The following is a 25043-nucleotide window of genomic DNA, read 5'->3' as shown; positions in this document are numbered from 1 at the left end:
ATAAATTTTCTTTCTGCTGACTTCTGCCTCTTCTCTTTCTATAGAGCTCAATGCCAGAGTTGTAAATTCTTATTATCTGCATTTTCATATTTTAGATAAGATGAAATTAAACCTAATCAGCAACAAACACAAATTTATATCTAAAAATTGAAGGAATTAAAAATACCTATTATATCCTGCACAGTGCTGGCTGCTGCTACAAGTAGGCAGATGGTGGCAATCATATTATGAGAAGGATTTAACATGTCTGCTTTGTTTCTCTACTAATCAATCCATAGATTCCCAAATAATCATCCATCTGGTCTCCTTGTATGCACAGCAAGATATAGTTTGCCCCAGAGGATTATAAACTACTATGGCAACATGCGTACACATATTTTCAACTTTTAACTGAAAGACAGATTATGAAGGCAGTGTACATTTAAAATATACTAAATGTGGTTTGATAAATAGGTGTCACTTAAAGCCTCATCTAGACAGTTGCTATCTCTACCATCTCCATCAGTCTCTATCTCACTCAGGGATTATAACAAAGTAATCCTATTAAGCATTACTGTAATCTGTAATTCATTAAAGAAGTTCTAGCTGTAGGGGAAAAAATGAGATAACTTCTTACCTCTCCTACTTCTTGCCGTGTTATCCTGGTATCTTCTGCCTGAGCCATGTACTGTGCATCATAAAGAGCAATCTGTTCCTCTAGTTCATTAGCTCTTCTTGTTAAGCGGTCGACATGAAGGTCCTAGGAAATTCAGATCATCTCATGATACTAGCATGGGCACTCTTCCTATGCACTTAGTCTAGATAATGAGCAAGATAAGAGAAACAGCTGCATGCATGCTCTCTATATGCCCCACAGGTAGTCTATGATTTTTGAGTCTTCACTTAACAATAGATCAGAATTTATGATGGCCTCAGAAAAAGTAATTTATGACCTGTCCTCAAAGTTACAACTGTTGTCCCAGCTCCACAATCACATGATCACAATTTGAGCACAATTTACAATGAAGATTCTTGCAGTCACGTGATTATGATTTGCAACCTTCCCAGCCAGTTTCTGACAAGCAAAGTCAATTAGGGAAGCAAGGGTCCCTTAATGACCATGTGATTCCCTTAATGACCACATGATTTTCTTAATGTCAGAAGTAAAAATAGTCATAAAATTAGGTCTGGTCACATGATGACTCAATGACTGCATCTTTTAGTGATCAAAATTATGGTCCAATTATGGTCATAAAACAAGGACTACCTGTATGTTCAGTATGTTTGAATAACTACTATACTCTCTGGGGACTTTTTCAGTATTCTTTATAGGTTTTTTTGCCCGTATTCATTTTAATGAAGTAAGCTTTACAGACAAAATACCTTTGCAGTCTTATACACAATTATTAGTTGTTTGTGAAGTGAGGTCCCAACACAGTGGCCAGGTGCCAATGGAAGGCTTGCTTAGAGAGACTCACAGCTTTAGATCATTAGCAAAAGCCATGTCAAAATAAGTAATAAAGTCATAGGACTTTCTAATTGTATAACATTTATATCTACAATATTTTGGCACTAGGAGAGTTTGTAATTCCATATGAACTAAAAGATGGAGAAAAAACTTAGGTTCAAAAGGTTCAAAAATACAGTACACGTACTCTCTTTGCAGTCAAACTCTCCCAACATTAGCTCTAAATAGGACTTTTTTTCCTGTTTGATATGATTGTTTTAAAAATAGGTGAAATCAGTTCAATCAATTAGAAGTGATATGTTGATAATTAAAATTATAAAATTTATTAATTTCCGTTTAATAGCACTGGAGGCAAAAAATACATACATACAGATCTGCTAATACATGAAATGAAGTCAAGCCTTATCACTATGCATGTTGTCACTTTAAAGGACAGTTGCATTAGAGAGTAAAATATCAATGTCATGATTCTGAATGCAACTTACATTTAAAATGCCCCCCTTAAGTATAACATGCTGTACTTTTATTTTGCAGGGGATACACTTGCAACCTAAAACAGTAGTATTTATTCTACAAGATCTGAACTCTAGTTAATTCCTTTTGCAGCGTATATAATAACAGATTAATTTTGTCTGAAGAAATACTGGACAGCACTAGACATTTTTCCTGTTCTTGTAATTTGTAAACTAAAATTAATATAGATTGTGATAATTCTCAGGAATCACACTATAAAGATGACAATTAAAGTGCAGTGAAGTGCAGCTAAGACTTACGCAATGATACAAGAGAGGCAAATGCAGCCTTTATTATTATATAAACATAACTGTGTGAGTCATAATGAAACTAATACAAATGATGCCATTACACAGTGTTGTCATTTGCGCAACAACATCATTTGTACAAAATATTCTCATGGCTTGTAATAGATGCCAAATGAAGATGGCACAAGACTTGAATGGGTCAATAAAGTTCACCAAAGAAATAAGTCCTGAGGTTGATTTCTATGGAACAGTAACGACAAACAAAGCCATCTCTAAGAACAGAGAGCATGAAATACAAATGATATGAGAAGCGGCTAACAGAAAATAAACCTGAGCAGGTTTAAGAGAGGAAAAGGCAAGGTGCACAGAAAGGAGAGTTCTAAAATGGGACTATTGCTAAATACCTGCTTTTGTTTTTCCACTTCCGCATACATCCTCTCCACTTCAGCCTTTTTTACAGTTCTCTTCATTACAGCTATATCATCACGGACATCTTGGTCCATATTCTGCATGTAGAAAAGGCGCAGGGACAGATTTTCGATCTCCATCTGAACTAATGAAACTAAGGGGAAAAATTGAGAAATTACACACATATGCACACGCACCCAAACCTTTGGAGCTTGTGTCAAGCCCCTTCTAATGATGAAAGAACTAAGGAAAGCAGCATGCCATGGAAACTTAATATACAGGAGAAGGACATGACTCTTAGATTTCAGCTTCAAAGTAAGAATTATATAAAATTATATTGTATATGTGTTTGTGTATAATATTTTATACATTATATAAAGACTGAAATATAGATTCAAGCTTATATAATATATAAGACAAAAACAAACTATTATATACTCTCCAAACATTAACATATTTTCCTCCCGGATAAAGCATGTGTTTTTGCAAGATAAGTATAGCTAACTTTTAATTATAATTACACTGCTATGTTATACAAAATAAATACAATCATATTCTGGTTTGCTTTGAGACAAACACAACTGATTAGGAATTCTATATATTCAGAGCATGTTTCCATTTCACAACAGATCAATCCCCAAATTATTGAATTAAAATTTATTAAGCAGTAGCTAATGTAGAATAAGACAACTTTGCAACAGTGGAATTGATCACCTGTTTTCCGTTCCTCCTGGGTGCCATGGAATGTCTTCTTATATGCATCTCTAAGGTCATGCAACTCCTCCTCTAGCTGTCGCCGTGCCATGGCAATCTGAGAATGGCAACTGTGGTTCTTTTCTAATTCCATCTGCAGCCGGGCCAAATGCTGCTGAAAGCCATACAGGAGCACACCAAGTTCTTCCCTCTGCTTTTTTCCACTCTTTATGGCTACTGCCTGCAATCAGGAGAAAGAGGAAATGAGCCAGCAAAAATGCCAAGATATGAGCAGAAATAAGTTCCAAGCAAAAAAATCATACCAACTCTTGCATTTCATCAGTAAGCTTTCCTTTTTGTTTGCTGAGATAGGTTTTCAAAGCAGACTGGAATCTTTTCATTAAGGGCTAAAGAAACAAGGAAGAATATATTAATATATTTCCCAAGCAAAAAAAAAAAATGACTCCAATGCAAATAACTGTATTTTAACAAATATTTTCTTCTGGATAGTTTCTTGGTCCCAATCTCATGAATGGCAATAGTTTGTTCGCATGACAAAATAAAAACTAGACTGAATAGCTTAGGATCACACTGAAGAACCAGCTTTCCCATCTTCCCATTTTCACTTATGACAAATTGATAATATATTCATTGCAATAAAGAATTACCCAAGCTAAAAATGTTTCTTCCAAAATGTTGCAGTTGGAAGACATGGTCTTCACAGGTTCAGAGGTCATCATAATTTTGTAACAAATTTCAAAAATAAATGATAACTTCATTAAAGCAAAATAAGGTCATATTCTAAAACTATGGTAGCATCTCTACCAGTGATGACTAGTCGTTTAGGATGGGGGAGACGATAAGAATATGTTGTGGCAGTAGAAGCTTTCAGCTAGCATCCCTATAGCCTATCTTGGCCTAGATCAGTGTTTTTCAACCTCAGCAACTTTAAGATGTGGGTGCTTCAATTCCCAAAATTCCCCAGCCAGCATCCTAAAGTTGCTTAAATATGTCTTAAAATTGATGAAGTTGAGAAACATTGGTCTACATGAAGGAAATTATGCGGTGTGCCACCAAAAGCCATGTCATACTTCACTGATAATTAGTGGTGTCACACCATGGGCGTGAAATCCTTTAATTCCTCTCCCACCCCTTTGGAAGGATAGTATAGCACTACTTTCTATATTAAGTTTAACTTGAAAAATTTTTATGACATTTGCTGTCCATTTTGTAATTATTAGCACTATAGTCTTTATAGAGTTTTCTTACGTGATTTGGATCTAACACAACCAGCTGAATTTCTCCCCCTGCCTCTTCGATGCCCAGTTCCTGCCCTGCATAATGTGCCATAAATTCTCCATCCGACTGTTCTGTGGGGCCAAGCCTACTGATTTCAGAAGCCATCTGCTGAACAGCAGAATCAAGATGGGAAGGGAAAACGGTTGATCGAGTGACCTCTGTATATAAAGAAAAAAGGAATAATACCAGAGACAGCAAGCTCTTTAGTTTACACATGAAAATTCTCCAAAAATGCTTTGCTTCAAATAACATTCATTTATGTCATGATTATGATATTATAACAAATATAAAGCATAATCAAAGAAGGCCATTAATACAGGGGAACTGAAAATAGATACAATTTGTGTCACTTTGACAAAAGTGCATTTTGCCATGCTTCATTTTTTTGGAAGAAAGAAAGGGAAACCTGTTGCAATCCAGGCTCCCATCTCATGATCTTAAACAGTTATTAGACTGAATTGTTGGAGCTTTTTAGAATTCAGGATGACAAAATAGGAATTTTTTAGTTTGTGTGGAGGTATAGTTTGTTTGCCGGTTATTTGAACCTGATTTTGTATTAAATTGTTAGGTAGGCATTAATTAAATGTCAATTGTTTAAAAGAATATATAATTTCATTGTAATATATATATATATATTAATGACATTTAGTGACACTTTGCTCTGTTTTAGTTGCTGTGTTTTCAAATGCTATACAGAATGTTCTATTTATTTTTATGATTATCATAATTCATTTTAAGTAGATAGAATAGAAATAAATTGAATTCAATAAATATACAAATCCTACATATATTAAACAATGTATCTTTTTCTAATGATTCTTCTGGATTATACATGAACAAAATTCCTTGTTCTATTTTTATTGCATTATTTTCCACTTGCCTATTTTTATTTCATTTCTATTCATCTATTTACTATATATTTTTATTATATTATATTGATTATTGCTATTTTTGAAATTTGATCTATACTGCTTTATGTAGCTTAGTGTGAGTATAAATACTGTACATGCTAACATAAAGAAACATCAATGTGTATGCTATTCATGTTCACTTACACAAAACTCTTAGTTGAATTCCTGACCTCCTATATCCGTGATGGCGAACCTATGGCACGTGTGCCACAGATGGCACACGGAGCCATATCTGTGGGCACGCGAGTGTTGCCCTAGTTTGGCCTCCAGCTGATTTCCGGGCTCACCAGAAGTCAGGAAACGGGTTGTTTCCGGCCTCTGGAGGGCCTCCGGGGTGGTGAGGAAGGCCGTTTTCGCCCTCCCCAGGCTCCTAGAAAGCCTCTGGGATGCATTGAATTATGGGTGTGGGCACTCACGCACGCAACTCCTCCGCGTTCCCCCTGCTTTTGGCACGCAATGGCAAAAAGGTTAGCCATCACTGTCCTATATATTCAGTATATAGGTAGATAAGAATGTAATATCTATTAATTCTTTTCCAAATTATCAAGATTCTCAAAACACTTTCAAATACCAGACATCATATTTTAATAACAATAAAATAAAGCAACCAATAATGGAGAATTTGATTTAGTGTTCTTTTCAAGCAGGAATAAGCAGGAGTAAAGATTTTTGAACTGTGCCTCAATGGCAAAGATTCAGTTGGATCTAAGAAATACATTAGTACTATATAACAATACTATGAGTCATGGTGGTGCAGTGGTTAGAGTGCAGTACTGCAGGCTACTTCTGCTGACTGGCAGCTGACGACAATTTGGCAGTTCAAATCTCACCAAGTTCAAGGTTGACTCAGCCTTCCATCCTTCCAAGGTGGGTAAAATGAGGACCCAAATTATTGGGGGCAATATGCTGACTCTGTAAACCACTTAGAGAGAGCTGTAAAGCACTGTAAAGCGGTATATAAGTCTAAGTACTATTGCTATAATATCATTCTAGCAAAATAGGAGCTAACCTGACAATGCAGAGTGGTCCACGTGCATTGGAAATTCAGATTTTACACTGCTGACTCCAGAAGATGGCAGAGAGATTGTTACTTCACTAGAAAGAGCACTCTCCATACTTTTCTCTCCAGAAACATCAAGCTTTTTCAAAACAGAAAAAACTGTTATCAGAAGACAACTTCAAAAAGAAGTGTTCATGGTAAGAATGACTGATACTATATAGTTTCTACTTGAATTTGTCATAGGAAATAAGAATGAAAGTTACTTACGATTTCCTGAAGGAATGGGACACTGGTTTAAAAATGTAATTAATATGGAAAATAGGTGGCTTTTGATGCCCTTTTTATTTTATTTTACAAACTTGTGTGCCATTTACTTCCAAATGCTTTTAGACAGCTCACAAAAATATTTATTTATTTACAACTTCATAAACAATGAAATGAAATCAAATATAATCAAATATAATAATTTATTAGGTTTCCATTACACAAGACAAATTCCTTGTGTGTCTAATCACACTTGGCCAATAAAAAATTCTAAATTCTATTATCTATTTATAAGTATGTCTACCACTGAAGTTCTACAACACTTACATTTTTACAAGTTTCCCAGAGGCCCTAAAAGTGGAAGCCCTCATACAGAATACTTTACAGACAATAAGTAGCATCTTGTATTGCACTGGAAACATTAATCGCTAATGTACTGTAGCTGCCATGACAATGGGAATTACACAGCAGTAATAATAACCATCCAGGAAACATCTAAACCATAGCACTATAACTGAAGGCTCTGTGATTGGCCTTCAGGGCCTGATATTTTGATACATTCTGATATGGCTCTAAAATCTCAAGCCATGCACCTTTATCATCAACTCACTGAAGTTGGCTACTACGTCTGAATTATCAATATGCATTTTGACACAGTCTATATATTAGCGTCATCTAAATAGGTTTAAACATTATTTTTCTTAATGTTTATTTGCATTTTATTTGCTCCCTTGGTTAATCTGAGACCAAGTTTCCTCTTTGTTGTTTCAGGCAGGTTTTCTGAGATACAATAAGGCTAAATTGTGAACCTAATGAAACGTTAGGCTTTCTCGTTGCCTGCTCTAGCACAGCTACTTTAAGAAGACTGAATCAGAGTCAATACTGATCAACCCGCTCCAGTCTGGCTTCCGGCCTGGGTACAGCACGGAAACGGCATTGGTCGCGTTGGTGGATAATCTCTGGAGGGCTCAGGATAGGGGTTGCTCCTCTATCCTGGTCCTGTTAGATCTCTCAGTGGCTTTTGATACCATCGACCACGGTATCATGTTGCACCGGTTGAAGGGGCTGGGGGTGGGGGGCACCGTTCTGCGGTGGTTCTCCTCCTACCTCTCTGACCGGTCGCAATCTGTGTTGACAGGGGGGCAGTGGTCGACCCAGAGGCGCCTTGCTTGTGGGGTGCCACAAGGGTCGGTCCTCTCACCCCTTCTGTTCAACATTTATGTAAAGCCGCTGGGCGAGATCATCCGTGACTTCGGGGTGGAGTTCCATCAGTACGCTGACAACACCCAGCTGTACATCTCCACCCCAGGCCACCCCAACGATGCCCTTGAAGTGATGTCCCAGTGCCTGGTGGCTGTGTGGGCCTGGATGGGGAGAAACAGGCTCCGACTCAACCCTTCCAAGACCGAGTGGCTGTGGCTTCCGGCGTCCCGATATAGCCAGCTGGTGCCATCACTGGCTATTGGGGGCGAATTGCTGGCCCCCATGGAGAGGCTCGCAACTTGGGCGTCCTCCTGGATGCACGGCTGTCTTTAGAAGAGCATATGACAGCCGTGGCCAGGGGGGCTTTTTATCAGATTCGCCTGATATGCCAGTTGCATCCCTTTCTAGATCGAGACTCCTTACGCACGGTCACTCAGGCACTCGTCACCTCCCACCTGGACTACTGCAATGCTCTCTACATGGGGCTCCCCCTGGGGTGCACCCGGAGGCTCCAGCTGGTCCAGAATGCGGCACGCAGGGGATTATGGGAGCGACGGGGCGCTCCCATGTGACACCTCTCCTGCGCGAGCTGCACTGGCTCCCGGTGGTCTTCCAGGTGCGCTTCAAGGTGTTGGTGACCATCTTTAAAGCGCTCCATGGCTTAGGGCCGGGGTACTTACGAGACCACCTTCTGCCACCAATAGCCTCCCACCGGCCAGTACGCTCGCACAGAGGGCCTCCTCAGGGTGCCGTCCGCCAAACAGTGTCGGCTGGCAACCCCCAGGGGGAGAGCCTTCTCTGTGGTGGCGCCTGCCCTCTGGAACAACCTTCCCCCAGAGATACGTACAATACCAGACCTCCAGACTTTTCGTCGGGCCCTAAAAACTTATTTATTTCACCTAGCCGGGCTGGCTTGACCCCATAGTTTTTGGTTAATTTTAAATAGATTCTAATTGGGTTTGTTTTAAATTGCGGCCAAAAATATTTAATTATTTTTAAATTGTTTTTTAAATTTTGTATGTTCTGTTTTATTCTGGCTGTTCACCACCCTGAGTCCTGTTGGAGAAGGGCGGTATACAAATTAAATTAATAATAATAATAATAATAATAATAATAATAATAATAATAATAATAATAATAATAATAATACACACACACAGAGAAAAATATTAAATTCCTACATTCTACAAGAAGCATCAGTTACCTGGATGAGAGACGGTCCTATTTGCTCAGAAATGCTTACCAATGACATACTTGACATATCCGTCTGTCCTGAGAATTTCTCCTCAGAGGTTGTTATAAGAGCACCCTTTGACCTTCCTCCCATGGATACCATGGATACCATGGATACACTGCCTGCTATTTCTTCTGTGGGCATAATGAGAGTATCTTTTGTTGCTTCCTCTTTGGTTATCATGGCAGCACTTCCCTCTCCTTCCTCAGTGGCCTCCATGCCACTAATTGTTCCCTCTTCCATAGCCAGTGTAGGAGGAACTCCTCCTGTTTTTTCTATGGTTATCACGGGAGTAATAGCTGCTCCTTCCTCTGTTGCATTTTTGTCTTCTGGCTACAAAAAGTGAAACAAACTAAAAGTTAAGCTTTGTATTTTGTTCTGCTGACTTCTAGCACAATCTTATTTTCCATTGTCTATAATTGGAATCCCATTCAAGTCCTCTTATGCTGCCTCAATATGGCAAAGCAATATTCCAAAGCAATATTCCTGGGAGGGAAGAGCAAAGAATGCTGGAAGTAAACACACACACACACACATATATATTCCCAGCAGAATAACCCAAAGGGTGAAGGACATTCCAGCTGGCTAGCTAAAAGCAGCAACAAATAAGAAGATTCTAGAGATGGATCACCACTTTAGGGACAATGGAAAATACATCGAGTAGTTTGATACTATATGGGAAAAATCCTGTATTTTTCTAAAACAACTACATAGATGAATTTTTTTCAAGAAAACTGGTCATGTAATGCTGGATGTCGGACATTTTAAGAGGTTGAATGGCACTTGGATGCTGACAAGGAAAAGCTAAGGAACTTTCAGAATGCTAGTGGTGTTTATAACGGCTAGATTATAACTTTCAGAATATATAGTTGTTGACATTGTTAACAGGAATATTCAAAGCTGCAAAGAAAGATTTATAATGTGAACATAGAATGTAAGATTCATGAATATGGGAAAACTCAACACAATGAAAAATGAATCAAGAATATATTGACATCTTAGGCATGAGCAGACTGAAATGTACAAGGACTGGATACTTTCAATCAGAAGATTGTGCTGTCTCATACATAGGACGTAAAAAACCAAGAAAGAACAGTGCTGCATTCATAGTCAGGAAGGATTAGATAGTAACAGGATACAATGCAACCAATGACGAAATAGTATATATAGGATTAACTATCAATAGTACAGAATCCAGCAGTCAAATAATATGCTACAGATTAGCACTTTATAAGGTAGCAACAAAAGGCTTAGAACAGGTATACCTACAAAGATCAGAATCATGCAGGGAATGACTTTTCTTGTGACATATGCGGAAGCACTAGTTGGATTTTGAAGAAGTAGAATAGAATAAAAAGTGTATTTATGCTTTTCAATGAAATTCTAAACTTCTTTGGCTCATTCACATTCACATTTACCCAAATCAGCACAAAATCAGCCCTGACATTGTCATACATTCAAATCTTCTTTTGCTTATAGTGGGGGGCTGGGAATTTGTTTGTTGTAAAGATGGGGAGAACAACCAGTAAGAGAAGAAATATAACAATAAATGTTATATGTTCCTTGCAATTTGTATACTGCTGGAACTGCTCAGCAGGTTTCTGTATAACGCATCACAGCACAGAATCATTCTATAAGAATCTTCTACTTGAAGATGGAGGATTAAAAAATAGACTGCCACATTTGAAGTCCTGCAGGCTCACAAAAGCCAAAGTGAACAATCCAACTGAGTCTCTTTTCAACCCAGTTTTTTAAAAAAATCTTCCTACTTAACCCAACCTATCTTGGGGCCTTTGGAATGCAAATCTTTATTAACCACAAGCATTACTCCTGTTTCATGTTATGAGAAGAGCATTCCTAAATTCTGTGAGGAAGCTTCACTGATACCTAAAGTCCTCAGTTAGTTCTCCTAGAATGAGCACAAGAATATATCTTCCACCCAAAACAAAGTGAGGGTGATTCTGAGAAGGTATGTGGTATGTATCCCACCTTGCTTTTCTAAAATTTATAACCATATATTTTGCTTTCTTTTTCCCCAATTTAACATGTATTGCATGTATTGAAAACTTCTGATTTAATCTGCATTTGATTTTCATTTTCTCAAAATTTTCACACTGATAACATTACCCCTTTATCTTCTCCATCTTTTTTATTATCTTCTTTCTTATCTTCTTTATTTTCTTCTTCTGGAATTTGTCTACTCTCCAATTCATCACTTCATTTAAATGTAAAGAAAAGAAATTATTTAATACCAATTCATGCAGATGTTTAAATCATTCACATAGGAAAAAGAGATCATGCCAATGTACCAAATATAAAATTAATATAACAAGCATCATTTCAAACTAAGAGGTGTAAAGAACTGACTGATATGACAAATTTAACACAAGTGAAAGTTGGTTGATTAGAACAAACTGAAGGAATAATAATACTATATCCAAAGAAGCAGGTGAGAAAAAGGATATTGAAACTGGGAATAGTAATAAACATATGGGATATAACAATATAACTTCCTCAGATTTGAGAAGAGAGAATGGAGAATATATGAATATGTTTAGGTTATAAGGAACAGGATAAGAGCTTTCTTTAAATAATAGAAGAGCCATAAATTAAAATAGGATTAAAATTTTGGGAAGAAAACTGGGGTGCTAAAACCCCAAAGAAATATGGTACCAGGATAAATTATTAAAATAAACTGATTAAAATGAAAAGGAGGGCACCTATTTTTCTGTAGAAGGCCAGCATGCTCATAATCCTTTCTTAATCAAGACATATTTGAAGTGAGAGAAAGAACAATTTGTCATGCTGAAATTTTTTTCATCTTGAAAATGCACAGCAATCTTATGCATTATTTATATAAAACTCATTTTCTTCACTTTCTTTCCAAAAAGAAAGAGCCAGTTTGGTCCAGGGGTTAAGGCACCAGGCTAGAAACAATGAGACTGTGTTCTAGAGCCACCTTAGCCATGAAAGCCAATTGGGTGACTTTGCGTCAGTCATTCTCAACTCAACCCCTTTCAGAGGGTTGTTATTGTGGGGATAATAGGAGAAAGGTAAGTTGGACATCAGCATGGTCTTGAGTTATTTTTAAAGGTATTAAAGATGGAAAGAAAGAGAGAGAGAGAGAGAGAGAGAGAGAGAGAGAGAGAGAGAGAATGAAAGAAAGAAAGAAAGAAAGAAAGAAAGAAAGAAAGAAAGAAAGAAAGAAAGAAAGAAAAAGATATAAATGTCCACTCCCCTACATTTCAGGTTTCCTAAATATAACAAGCATAATTTGCAGTAATATGTCTATCTAGAAGTTGAAAAATGCATGCAAAAAAATTCTGCTTAGATGGCTGGCATCTATTCCCAGATTTTATTGAAAACCGTGAAATTTGAAACCTTCATGTAGAATGACAACTGCTACTGCTTCCTACATATGCCATTTCCCAATGAATAACTATATGATTTTTTTTTTAGCTTATTCCTCTTTTCCAGCGGAACCCTCTACTCCCACGTAAGTCCTTTTTTTTGCACCCTCTTTATATTTAAAAAAAGGCTTTTGGTTCCCTTTTTTTCCCTTTGCTCACCCCGCACTCTGCTCCATGCTGTCTTCCGTTGCTAAGCGACGCTTATCAACAGTCCGCGGGCTTCCTTCTCCTCGCTACCCCGCCCTGACTTCTTCTCGGATGATGCCAAACTGAGAAAAGGGGGTGGGTGAAAATCTGGACAGAACCATTTCTCAACATTGCCTTTAGTGACAAAGCCGCGGCGTTATTTCTCAACCTTAGCCGTTCCCAGGTGTGTGGACTTCAACTCCCACAATTCCACAGCCAGTACAGCTAAATGAATGAAGATTCTGGGAACTGAAGTCCACCTATCTGGAAAACGCAATAGATGGGAAGCAACTACTGTACTAGACAAAGCGTAGAGGGTGAAAAGACCGAGGTTCCGTGAAGCAAACATAGAGTTAGGAAAGATTAGACTCATTCATGGCTAGAACAAGCAAAAGCTGTTATTGGCTTGTTGAGGGACCAAATAATTTTACGTGACTCTAATTCGTTTTTTCCCCATGTTCAGAAAATAGAGGTAACTCTCGCGATATTACAATAGTCGTAAGCCTCTTCAGAACCATCATTCTCAGCGTTTCCTTGAAATTTGGCGGGAAAGAGGTTGGCGTAATGATGGAGAAGTCTTGCTTACAGTCGCCGCCGGTGAAGGTCCTGGCTGCGCAGCTGAAGCGGTGCCGCCAAGTCCCTGGAGGCTCGTGGTTGTTGGACCGGGAAGAGTACGGACGTCCGGCTTTGGCCGTGTCTCTGGTCTGGATGCAGGGCAAAGTATTGGCCGTAGAGCAGGATGGTTCGACTGTGAAGTTGCTGGACGAGAGCGGCACTTTCGTGGTTTCCGGCGTGGAGAGAGTCCCTAAGGGAAAACCTTGCCTCAGCCCTGGAAAGTATGTGATGGTGATGGGCTTGGTGCAGGGTTGCATCCCAGAACCTGTCCTTCAAGCCGTGAAGATGACGGATCTTTCGGGTAATGCCCTGCACAGGACTATGTGGGAGTTGGAAGTGGAAGATTTGCAGCGAAGCCTCATCTCGTGAATGAAGCTGGCATGTCAAAATGGGAATCCTTTGCTGCACGTCTCGCAGCAACAAAAAAAATGGGATGGAAATGCCTGCATTGTTTAGAAAGCGTGGATTATTTCCCGCTGGATTAGCTTGTGCAAAGTAATCTTTTATACTTGAGGCACATGGATTGTTGCCAAGATAAAACATCTATATTGAGTATATTCATTGCCCCATTGTGGAGACTGCTCTTCTTTCTTCAGACTGGACTTCCATTAAAGGAGTACTGTGCTACAGAATTCACTACAGACATCTGACTTCAGACATTACTATTTAACATATGCAAAGACTTTTAAAATAATGATTCGATCCACCCGAAAGATTTACAATTCTAGGATAAAGCTGTTTTGATAACAATGGATAATGTTAATTTGAAGGCTTGTTTTTAATGCATAATGTAAATGCTTCAAGTCAGACTGAGAGATGGACAGCATCTCCCCAATATAGCAATAGTTCAGAGAAAAATTGGGTGATAAAATTATACTATATCACAATAAAATCTGCATATATTACTGGAGTTTCTGGTTTAATGTTCTTGGATAGTAAATAACTAGACTCTTGATGACACACTTAATGGAAATAAAATATATTCCATGCATTATTTTTAAAAAATTTGCTATTGGAACCTTCAATGGTAGAATTGTCCTGAAGTTTGAAAATAGCTACAGTGCCTCAGACATTTTATATTTTTGTCTTCCAGCATGTTATTTTGATAATCTGAAAAATGCAAAAAGCACCTGGCATTCCCAGTATAGTATAAAAATATATTCTGCTTTGGACAGCTATTTATCTAGTACCCTCTTGCTAGTTAGAATTACATTTAGTCTTTTAATTCAAGATAGTACAGATTTTGTGGAATTTCTTGGGTTTCACTTGTTCAGAGTAATACTGAATATAAACTGAAAAACATACATTCTTGGACATTTGGCATATGCAATACTTGAAGGGTGCTTCTAGAATGTAGTTCTGTTCGAATCATTTAGATATAAATTCGCAAGACAAGATTAAATAATGGGATAGTGTTCATTCTCATATCTCAATAAATTCGGCATGAAAACTCCTTGCTGACAATTTTTAAAGAATATCTTCCTGTTTCATATCTCAATAAAGATTCTCAGTCATCCAGGTAGAGTTGACTGGAAGGTGAGTTGTACTTCTTGTTGGTTCAAAACGTTTTGCTGCTTATCCAAGTAGCTTCTTCAGTCTGAGCAAGTTGGTTACGGGGACCCCATATATGACCCCTGGACCTGTGGCTGAATACCACTTATTTCACCTTCAGAGGTGACTTTTACAGATAGAAATATGGCTGAGTTGTGAGTTCCCCCATTGTTGCTAACCTATACATGGAAGAAGTGGAGAAGAAAGCACTCAGCTCCTTCTAGGGGATGGCACCAACCCACTGATTCAAGTATGTGGATGACACCTGCACAAAAAAATCAAGGTCCAGGAAGTACAGGCCTTCACAGACCATATAAACACTGTCCAAATATCAAGTTCATCAGGGAAGACACCAAGGACAACAAGCTCGCATCCCTAGACATTCTGATTAGGATCTGTGGTAACCTAGAAATCGAGATCTACAGGAAACCCACACCCAGAGTACCTGCTGTTTTACTCCCACCATCCACTTCAACACAAGCTAGGAGTCATCAGGAAACTATTATAGGGCAGAAAACATCCCCATGTCCAGGAATGGCCAAAAGAAGGAAAGCAGACATCTAAGGACAGCTCTTAAGGTCTCTGGATATCTGATTGGGCCTTTATTAAATCAGCATCTGGATCCAATGAAAGGCAGACAGAGCTGAGTAAGAGTCAACAGGTCATTCCTTATATGGCTAGTGTATCAGAGAAGCTAAAACGTATTTGGAAAACACCACATACCTGTGTTCTTCAAACGCACAACGTACTGAGACAGAGGCTTGTTTACCCTAAAGATCAGACATCAAAACATAGAGTAATGTGTATGCTGTCCAGTGCAATGAGTGTTCAGAGTTCTATATTGGAGAAACCAAGCAGCTTTTACGTAAGAGGATGGCCCAGCAAAGGAAAATCAACACTATAGAACCAGAATCATCAGTATACTTCATTTAAAAGAAAAAGGACACTCTTTTTTATTGAAAAGTTTTACAAAAAAAAAAGATTTCCCCCCCAATATTCCCCCCACCCTTTTTCCCTCCCCCCACCACCCCACACCCCTTCCCCGCTTCCCCCCTCCCCCCCAGACTTCCCAGAACAAAATACAGGGTATTTCAGTTAACAATCATAAGCTAAATTAACCTATCTATCCTTAGACTACAAAATCCCCCCCCCGAAACCTTAACTCCACTATAAATAACGTAATACTTCTAAAACTTAACATTCATTCATAAGCTATTTGATATTTTCTTGTCTGATACTTATTTTGAATATAATCAATCCATCTTCTCCATTCCAATACGTATCTTTCTTGTGTATAGTCCTTCAAATACGCTGAAATTTTCGCCATTTCTGCTAAATTCGTTACTTTCAGTGTCCACTCTTCAATAGTAGGCAAAAAATCCTTCTTCCAATATTGCACTACCAACAGCCTAGCTGCTGATATTAAATTTAAAATCAGTTTAGTCTCTAATGCTGTACAGTCCGTAATTATACCCAATAAAAACAATTGTGGAGTAAATTTCAACCTTTTTTTCAAGATGTTCTGCATCACCCACCAAATTTTTATCCAAAATGCTTTGAATTTCTTACAAGTCCACCATATATGATAATAAGTTGCATCGTCACATTCACATCTCCAACATTTAGCTTGCAAATTTGGATACATACATGACAATTGTTTAGGGTCTAAATGCCATCTATAAAACGTTTTATAAAAATTTTCTCTTAGGTTATGTGCTTGCGTAAATTTAACATTTCTAACCCAAATCTTTTCCCATGTTTCTATCATCAATGGTTCCTGAAAGTGCCCATTTTATCATACAATCCTTAACCAATTCCGTTTCTGAATCTATTTCCAGTAATGCATTATTCAGCCTTTTAATATGCATTTGACTTTGATCTCTAATCTGTTTTACCAAATTTTCCTCATTTTGCATAACACCAATTTTTTGGTCTTTCCTCCATCTAGCTTGAAGCTGACCATACTGAAACCAAGTGTAAATTATCCCTTCTTTTAATACATTTAAAGGTTTCAATTGCAATTTACCCCTTTCCATAAAAAGAAGCTCTTTATAAGTAATCACCTCCTGTTTTTGTTCTATACTTATGTTTTCTATTGCATGTCTGGGATTTGCCCATATAGATATCTTGTAGTTTAACTTATATTGATACTTTTTCCAAACCCTCAGCAAGGCATTTCTAAGTATGTGACCCTTAAACACCTTATCCACTTTTTTTTCATATAACAAGTAAGCATGCCATCCATATAACAAATCATAACCTTCTATATTTAACATTCTCTCTTCAGTTAAATTAAACCAGTCATTAATTTGTGATAAAACAGCTGCTTCATAGTATAATCTTAAATTAGGCATTTTAAGACCTCTCTCACGTACATCCTGTATAATTTTCAGTTTCACTCTTGGTTTCTTCCCACCCCAAATAAAAGTATTAACCCCTTTCTGCCACTCTCTCAAGTTTCTATCTTTCTTAAGCACCGATATCATTTGAAACAAAAGTAAGAACCTAGGTAATACATTCATTTTTATTACTGCTATCCTTCCCAGTAGAGATAGTTGTAACTTTTTCCAATTTTCCATTTCTTTCTGCACTTTTTGCCAGAGAACTTCATAATTGTTTTTAAATAATTTCGTATTTGAGGCTGCAATATATACTCCTAGATATTTAACCTTTTTAACTATTTCAAAACCCGTTATCCTCCCTAAATCTTCTCTTTGAGATATGGACATATTTTTAGTTATCATCTTTGTCTTATGTTGATTTACTTTAAATCCAGATACCTTACCATATTGACCTATTATGTCCAACATATGTGGTGCCGATTCTATAGGTTGAGATAAAGTAACAACCAAGTCATCTGCAAACGCTCTTAATCTATAATCTTGCTGTCTAATTACAATTCCTTTTATTTTATCAGAGTCACATATCTTGTTTAACAAAGCTTCTAAAGTTAAAATAAACAGCAATGGAGACAATGGACAGCCCTGCCTTGTACCTTTCTCAATTTTAAAAGAATCTGTCAAACCTCCATTAACTATTATTTGTGCTGTTTGTTCCTGATATATTGCTCTAATTGATTGTATAAAATACTCTCCAAAATGCATTTTTTTCTATTATCTTAAACAAAAATTGCCAATTCAATCGATCAAATGCCTTCTCTGCATCCAAAAATACGAATGCAGCAGGGACCTGGTTGTTTTTTTTCCAAATATTCCAATAAATTTACAGTTTGTCTAACATTATATTTCATTTGCCTCCCTTTTATAAACCCTGATTGGTCATTATGAATTGTTTGTTGCATAACTGGCATTAGTCTATTCACTAATATCTTGGCAAAAACTTTATAGTCAGTGTTCAAAAGTGATATTGGCCTAAAATTTTCAGGTTTGATACAGTTTTGATCTTCCTTTGGGATCAGTGAAATAAAAGCCATTCTCCAAGAGGGTGGAATTTTACAAAATAAAGCTCTAAGCGGTTCTACCATTTCAGACTGTAAGTACTTGTAATAAACAGCTGTTAATCCATCTGTTCCCAGAGCTTTACCTGTTTTTAACTGCTTAATTGCTGAAATAATCTCCTCAGAAGTTATTGGCTGATTCAGTCCTTCCCTCTGTTCTAGCGTTAATTCAGGAATATTCTCTTCCTTTAGGTATCTATCTATATCTATGCCTTGTGTTGAATCACTAGCATATAGCTTTGTATAATATTCTAAAAAAGCCTTTTTGACCATATTCTGTTGATAAACTTCCTTACCTCTAAATTCTATCTTACCAATAACTCGTGATTTCTGTTTTTTCCTCAACACATAGGCCAACCACCTGCCTGGTTTATTAGCATTACAAAATGTATTGTGTTTAGCATATTGTAAGCTTGCTGCCACTTGATCAGCCATCAACATTAAATTGCTCTTGTAGTATATTTATTGTTTCTTTTACTCTCTTATCACCTGGATTAAGTATGAGTAACCGTTCTTTCTTTTTTATTTCCTCCTCTATCTTTTTCCGCTTCTTTTGTTGTTTTAATCTATGTTTATTATTCATATGTATTAAAGTTCACATTTTGGACAGGAAGATAGATGGCTTGAGAAAGCAGTGAAGGAATCCATTTATGTCAAAGTGGAAAATTCTTCCCTTAATAAAGGTGGAGGCCTCAGACACCTGTCTCCCATTTTTTAATGCTGCTCTTGCGTCAGTCCCCAGGAAGATTAAAATGACAGGTTCGCCAGGAAGGCAACACTTAATGATCCACTTATGTAAAGGATTTAGGAGTTGGAGCATTTTACATTCCAACAACTTGCTGCCTATTCACTTAAGGAGCCTATCCAAATTGTGAGAAATGAAATCTCCCTGGAGGACATATATAGGATCCCCCTAACCAACTTGCTTGGACTGAAGAAGCTATTTGAATAAGCAGCAAAATATTTTGAACTAAAATGAAAGGGACAGTTGCCATGACTCAACTTCCAGACATCTTCTTGTTTCATGAAATTACCTCCAAGGTGCCCACCATAGAGAAACATTTGATTCATTTTACAAAATTCTATTTTCAAAATATTTATAGTGTCTTCTGTCTCCCCAAAACAAGTCTTGCCAAATAATCTACAACTTCTGGTTGATGAGATTTCACTGGCTCTTTGAAACAGATGTATGCATACCCACTTTGCTCTGATCACTAGATACTGCCTTCCATAGTCATTTTGGCTTGGGTTACAGGAGAAACTCTATGTATCTAAAAGCACCCTGGATGTAGGATGTTTCAAAAAGCATCCATCAGGCATTATGCAAGCTCCTTATATTCTTGAATTAGCATTCTTTTGAAAGAGTTCTAGACCCGTATACAGGATTTTAGTTTTTGACAACAGTGCCAATCCTGTCATACAGAAGATCAATTTAAATGGGAAAAAGCCGGGTTCTGTCAGATGTTTGTTTGCTTTAGATGTTATTCAGTCTTCTGCTGAAAAGGGTTTTGCATGGCTGGACTTTCTATTGTTTGTGAGGGGGGGTAGTGCCATTTTGCAACTTGAAATTCATCCATGCATGTCACTTGAGCCATTTGAAATGTGGCCAAAGCTTTTATCTCAAATGCCCACCCACAGCTGCCAAGGCCACTCTGCCATGTGTTAAAAACAGCAGTTGGTGTTTAGGTGGCAGGCAATGATAGGTGGGAGGGAATAAAATTAATAAAAACTCTTAAAATGCCTTCATCTGTCAGCTTCACTCATGAGTAGGGTTGTGGCATCGCAATTTACTTAAGGCCTGCATATTTTGCTGCCAACTCAAGGACTGGAAGAATGCACATTGATGTGGACTAAATGAATATTGCCATTAAAGTTTACTGGCAGGATAATATGTGAAGAATTGCAGTCTAATATCTTTCGACAGGCCACTCTATTACTTTTGAGAGACTTCTTAAATAGTTATGTTGAAGCTAGCAAACTGAGCTTGATGGATGGACATCTAGATCTGATTCAATGCTGTGTTCACACATTTAACTGATCACTAAATTCTTGTTTGGGGTTCATACAATATATAATCACAGACTAACTGAACAGGGTGATTCACACCAATTACAAAAAAGCCTGCGAAGTTACAGTGTTATTAGCCAAGCTTAGCATGTTGTATGAATGTGTCTGTTGAAGACAGCCAGTAGAATATTAAACAAAGCCATATCTTCCCATATCCAAAGTAGGGATAAGATTCAAGCAAGATTCGCAACATGTTAATAATTTATGAGCAATGCAGCTACAATAATTCCAAATGTACAAACGTTATTGGTTTTAGCAAAAGCTTGGAAATGTGAATTGACACTGGACAATATTTGAAGTATTGTATGCTGTTGGTAGAGAGAGAATATTTATTCCAATTCATGAAGCAGGCTTGCGGACATTTTGGGTAAGCTCTTTAAATGCTGTGAATTAAAATGAAATCTCACAATCTGAACATCTGTAGTAATATAATTAATGTAATATTAATATCTCTAATGTAGAGACATAATGTAATGTGATATAATTAAGGCCTTTTGTTGGCACTTCTGAACCCACTTTTCAGATCACCTTTTAATGTAGTAGTTTAAGATGCATATCGGGGTCAGTGCTGGGAGTGAAAAAAAAAAAAGACTCCAATGTAAGGGAACCATTTTGGCAGCGCAATTTTGGTAAGCGCCTGTTCTCTCCGCAAAAGGCTGGGGAACCGCCGATCAGAACAGAGCTGGCGTTGCGCAGCAAAAGCACATTGTGAGCGAGGATAGTAAGAATGGCTCACGCCCGATTCACGTTCCCGCTTGCTCCACCTCCAAATCCTGAGCGGATCCGGCCAGAGTATAATAAAGGCAGGGTTAAGCAGATCGAGTTGGGTGTGACCACGTTTGGCCGCGCCTACTTTCCCTGCAAATCCTCTCGCACGGCGCTGATCTAGGAGGAGGCAGCGGCGGCGACGGTGGCCTCTGGGTGAGAACTTGCCCCGCTGGGCATCGGGCTGGGTGGGCGAGGCTGGTCCCAGGGTGGGGGCTGGGGTGAAGGTATCTCAGTCTTTGATGGGAAAGCTTAGGAGGGAAGTTCTGGCGTTGGGAAAGCAGGGTGGATCTTGGGGTGGGGTCTTCGCTGAGGCCCTGAGAGGGGTTCTTCGCGTGGATTGCGTGGAAGGTGCTGCTTGCGCGGGAGGAGACGAGGCCCTATGGGCTGCCTGCTTTGGAGAAAGGGTTACGGGGCAGGGCATCCTGGTGGAGTTCACCTGCTCAGCTGCTCATACCGGTCAATGCTGTGAAGGGATCTTGCACTCCAGATGACTGTAGAGGGATAGGATGTGGGGCACTATTTAGGATTATGCGTGCGCAATGGGGGGAATTACTGCACCAGGGAACGAGGCAAGGGTCGTGGTGTGCAGAAGAGACTAAAGATTCACTCAAGGAAGTCAGTTGTGTCAGGGCTTCTCAAGTCTTTCAAACATGCGGTCCTTTACTCATCCTGACTAACAAAATACCATCTTATTGTACCTATCTGGATGATGATGGCTGTATCGGACATGCTTTCCCTTCAGTACTTCCCTTCACTTAAACATATGTTCTTTGCTTCTTGGCTCTCTTTGAAGGGCATTTTGAAGATGCTTCCTAACTATTGTAATCAGCAAAAGGAATGAGTGAGAATATCAGGTCCATGCTACATTTTCCCAGGTTAGCATCCTGAGCTGCATTCTTACTGGAAAATTTCCTCAGTTGATGAATAAAACCACCCAATTTATCAGGAATAATACAATGTCAAGCTGTTTGATTAGGGAAAAGCTCTTAATTAGAAAGGATTTTTTTTGCCTGTAATCTTCCCTTACCCCTCCCCCCCAATATAATGGTGAACATAGAACTGTTCCAATTTTTTTGGTAGGATATAGCAGATATGACTTTTTTTTAAATGACAGATGATCTCTGTGTTTCATGTTCTACTTATTTTAAAACCTTTCATTATTGAGTCAATAAAGGAAAGGGAAAACCCTGATGAAAATAATGAATCTGGAAGTACAGCTAGCAGCCTATTAATCTTCTGAGGTGTTGGGCGTGTCAATGCCACGCATGCTTAACTCTGCATAGGATCAAGTTGTTAAGAAGCAGTGTGCTCTGTTCACTTCTTAATTTACAGTAATGCTGCCAGCTATGAAAGAGATTGCATCTTTCTCTTCCTCTACCTCCCCCACTCAAAACCAATGAATAATTCATATTGGCTCAGTGGTGGCCATAAAGTATGGATCACATATCATATGTGGTCTGTGCTTTGAATTCCTGCCAAAATGCAGATCATCTTTAGTCTAATAAAATGCAAGCACAATAAACAGGTAATCTCCTACTGTTTTTGTCTCATTTTTTTCCTTTCAATTATTCTACATAGTTTCTTCATACTCCTAAACTACTCTGTTTAAATGAAAAAATAACCGAAGCATTTCATTGCATTGTTTCAGATTGCGCTCTTGTTCCAGTGATGTGTGTCTGATGGGAAAAATGGTATTTTCACCATGTGCATTTTCTCTTCAAAGGCAATTCCTTTAGAAAAAGGAATCTCCCAAGGGAATAGCTTTAGTACGTATCAGGAGGAACATGGCACTTGGAATCAGCCTGTCTGCATAAAATAATAGCTTTTGAAGAAGCTATTACTTTAGCAAATTGCAAAGCATATTATTGTAAAGGGTCAGAGAGACTTTCAGTGGTGTGACTAGAGTAGAACATATTGACTAGCTTTTATATGGGGTAATGTTTTTACTGTTTTTAACAATGTCTCAGATAGCAGTATCTGGCTAGTCTTGCCTGGATTTGGAAGTTAAGCAGGTTTAGGGCTGAAGCTATTACAGATGGTCCTTAACTTCTGATCACAACTGAGCCCAAATTTAAGTTACTAAATGAAACATTTGCTAAATGAGTTTTGCTCCATTTAATGACTTTTCTTGCCATACTTGTTAAGTGAATCACTGCAGTTGTTAAATTAGTAACACAGTTGTTAAGTGAATCTGGCTTCCTCATTGGCTTTGCTTGTCAGAAGATCACAAAAGGGGATCATATGACCCTGGGACACTGGAACCATTATAAATATGAACTAGTTGCCAAGCATCCGAATTTTGATCATGTGACGATGGCGATACTGCAATAGTAATAAGTATGCAGCCGTAAGTCACTTTTTTCAGTGCCATTGTAACTTTGAGTGGTCACTAAATGAACTATTGTAAATTGAGGACTACCTGTAATTAGATGGTGACCACCATGGAATTCAAGAGTAGAGGCTTTATTTATTTTAACATTTGGTGAGATATAATAAAAGCATATAATACAGTGCAATTTAATATACTGAATTTACATATGGCACAAACCAAGGAAGCAGTGCTATGGCTTAGTGCCATATGTGAACTAGATGGTGTGCCATAGAAACCGTAATAATCGAACCTTGATGTCATAGCATAAATGACATAAATCATATAATTTGTGTCAGTCATTTGATGTGTGTGGCGCAAATTATATCAATTCTGTTATTTGCATAATGACTTCACCCTCCCCCTCTCCAGATTCCTATGCAGCTACTGACCGATCAGGAAATAAAGTTGTTAATCAAGCGCTTTGAGACAATTTTATGAAAATAGGTGGTACACTCTCTAAAGTTACAGAAAAAGAAGGAAGACTTGGATCAGATTTTGAAAACAAGTATGACAAGTTAGACTTGAAGGGAATGTTTGAAATTGCTGGATCAAATCACTGGTTTGTGTGTCAGGAAAAAAAAAGGCAAACGGCAGCATAGTTTTGGTTTAGGCAATAATTTAAAAAATGCCTTCCAGTAAGGAAATGTGCAAAATCAGTGGAAGTAAATTGTGGCTGCATGTTGATGAGGGCATTTGCAGAGAAAACAAGTTTAGTGCATGGGACAATATGCCTCTCTTGAAACTTGGCTCCAGGACAATACCTACAGGAATTGAGACTCAGTTAAGGCTGTAGTGCTGATTATTGCATGAGCTCCAGATTAAAATAGCCTGACTCAGTTTGCACCTCAGCAAAGTGAGATATTGCCTTAATGGGTAGGGGATAATAACATGGACAAGATTGTATGGAAAAATACCATCAGAATTATGTCCATATATATAGACAATATATTGCAATGGTGTTTGGACTGGATAAATGTGCCACCCTTACCATCAGTAGAGGAAAAATTTATTTATTTATTTATTTATTTATTTATTTATTTATTTATTTATTTATTTATTTATTTATTTATTTATTTATTTAATATTGCTGCCTATTCGCCCATGGCGACTCAAAGCGGCTTACAGAATATAAAACCACATTTAAAACAATAAAAACTAACAAAAAGAATCAAATAAATTAATATAGTACAACATACCAAAATAAAAAAAATAGTGAAAACTGAAGAAATCTAGATGGCCTTTGAAGATAACATCAAAAGTCTGGATGAAGATGACTACTACTAATACCTGGGCATCCTTCAAGCTGGCAACATCAAGCTGGCACACTGAAGGCAAGAAGAAGATTAGAAGATAATACATCATGAGAGTGAAGAAGATCTTAAAGTCCCAACTCAATAG

At 37.9% G+C, this 25043-nt stretch overlaps 3 protein-coding genes across 5 annotated transcripts in view; 2 read left to right on the top strand and 1 right to left on the bottom strand.

Annotated features, from left to right (window-relative positions):
* The window catches only part of CCDC40 (coiled-coil domain 40 molecular ruler complex subunit), a 31859-nt gene extending 19053 nt beyond the window's left edge, over window positions 1–12806 (bottom strand). The window contains exons 1-9 of the mRNA XM_070934702.1: window positions 12790–12806; window positions 11348–11435; window positions 9230–9553; window positions 6529–6658; window positions 4579–4766; window positions 3633–3716; window positions 3331–3550; window positions 2613–2770; window positions 617–739 (exon numbers count right to left, since the gene is read on the bottom strand). Of these exons, the coding sequence (XP_070790803.1) occupies window positions 617–739; window positions 2613–2770; window positions 3331–3550; window positions 3633–3716; window positions 4579–4766; window positions 6529–6658; window positions 9230–9553; window positions 11348–11435; window positions 12790–12806 (1332 nt within the window). The remainder of the gene's footprint in view (window positions 1–616; window positions 740–2612; window positions 2771–3330; window positions 3551–3632; window positions 3717–4578; window positions 4767–6528; window positions 6659–9229; window positions 9554–11347; window positions 11436–12789) is intronic.
* A 559-nt stretch (window positions 12807–13365) lies between these two features.
* Window positions 13366–13800, top strand: RMI2 (RecQ mediated genome instability 2). Its single transcript, XM_070934700.1, has one exon. It carries the CDS (start codon window positions 13381–13383, stop codon window positions 13798–13800), a length of 420 nt encoding a protein of 139 aa, XP_070790801.1. The 5' UTR covers window positions 13366–13380.
* A 7539-nt stretch (window positions 13801–21339) lies between these two features.
* TBC1D16 (TBC1 domain family member 16) overlaps window positions 21340–25043 on the top strand; it is a 78236-nt gene continuing 74532 nt past the window's right edge. For 2 of the 3 annotated variants that reach the window (XM_070937682.1, XM_070937681.1), the window contains exon 1: window positions 21340–21427. The gene's annotated coding sequence lies outside the window, so the exon portion shown is untranslated. The remainder of the gene's footprint in view (window positions 21428–25043) is intronic. The other variant, XM_070937684.1, reaches the window with a different exon arrangement.

The sequence above is a fragment of the Pituophis catenifer genome, unplaced genomic scaffold (genome assembly GCF_029215685.1).
Source record: "Pituophis catenifer annectens isolate HBS135680 unplaced genomic scaffold, rPitCat1.0.hap2 SCAF_2, whole genome shotgun sequence".
Taxonomy (NCBI): Eukaryota; Metazoa; Chordata; class Lepidosauria; order Squamata; family Colubridae; genus Pituophis; species Pituophis catenifer.
Note: the sequence above shows the minus strand (reverse complement) of the source record. Positions and strands in the feature narration are given on the sequence as shown.

What these genes read in the sequence shown, in the direction of transcription:
- RMI2 (XM_070934700.1), top strand. Translation starts at nt 13,381, where the DNA reads ATGATGGAGAAGTCTTGCTTACAGTCGCCGCCGGTGAAGGTCCTGGCT.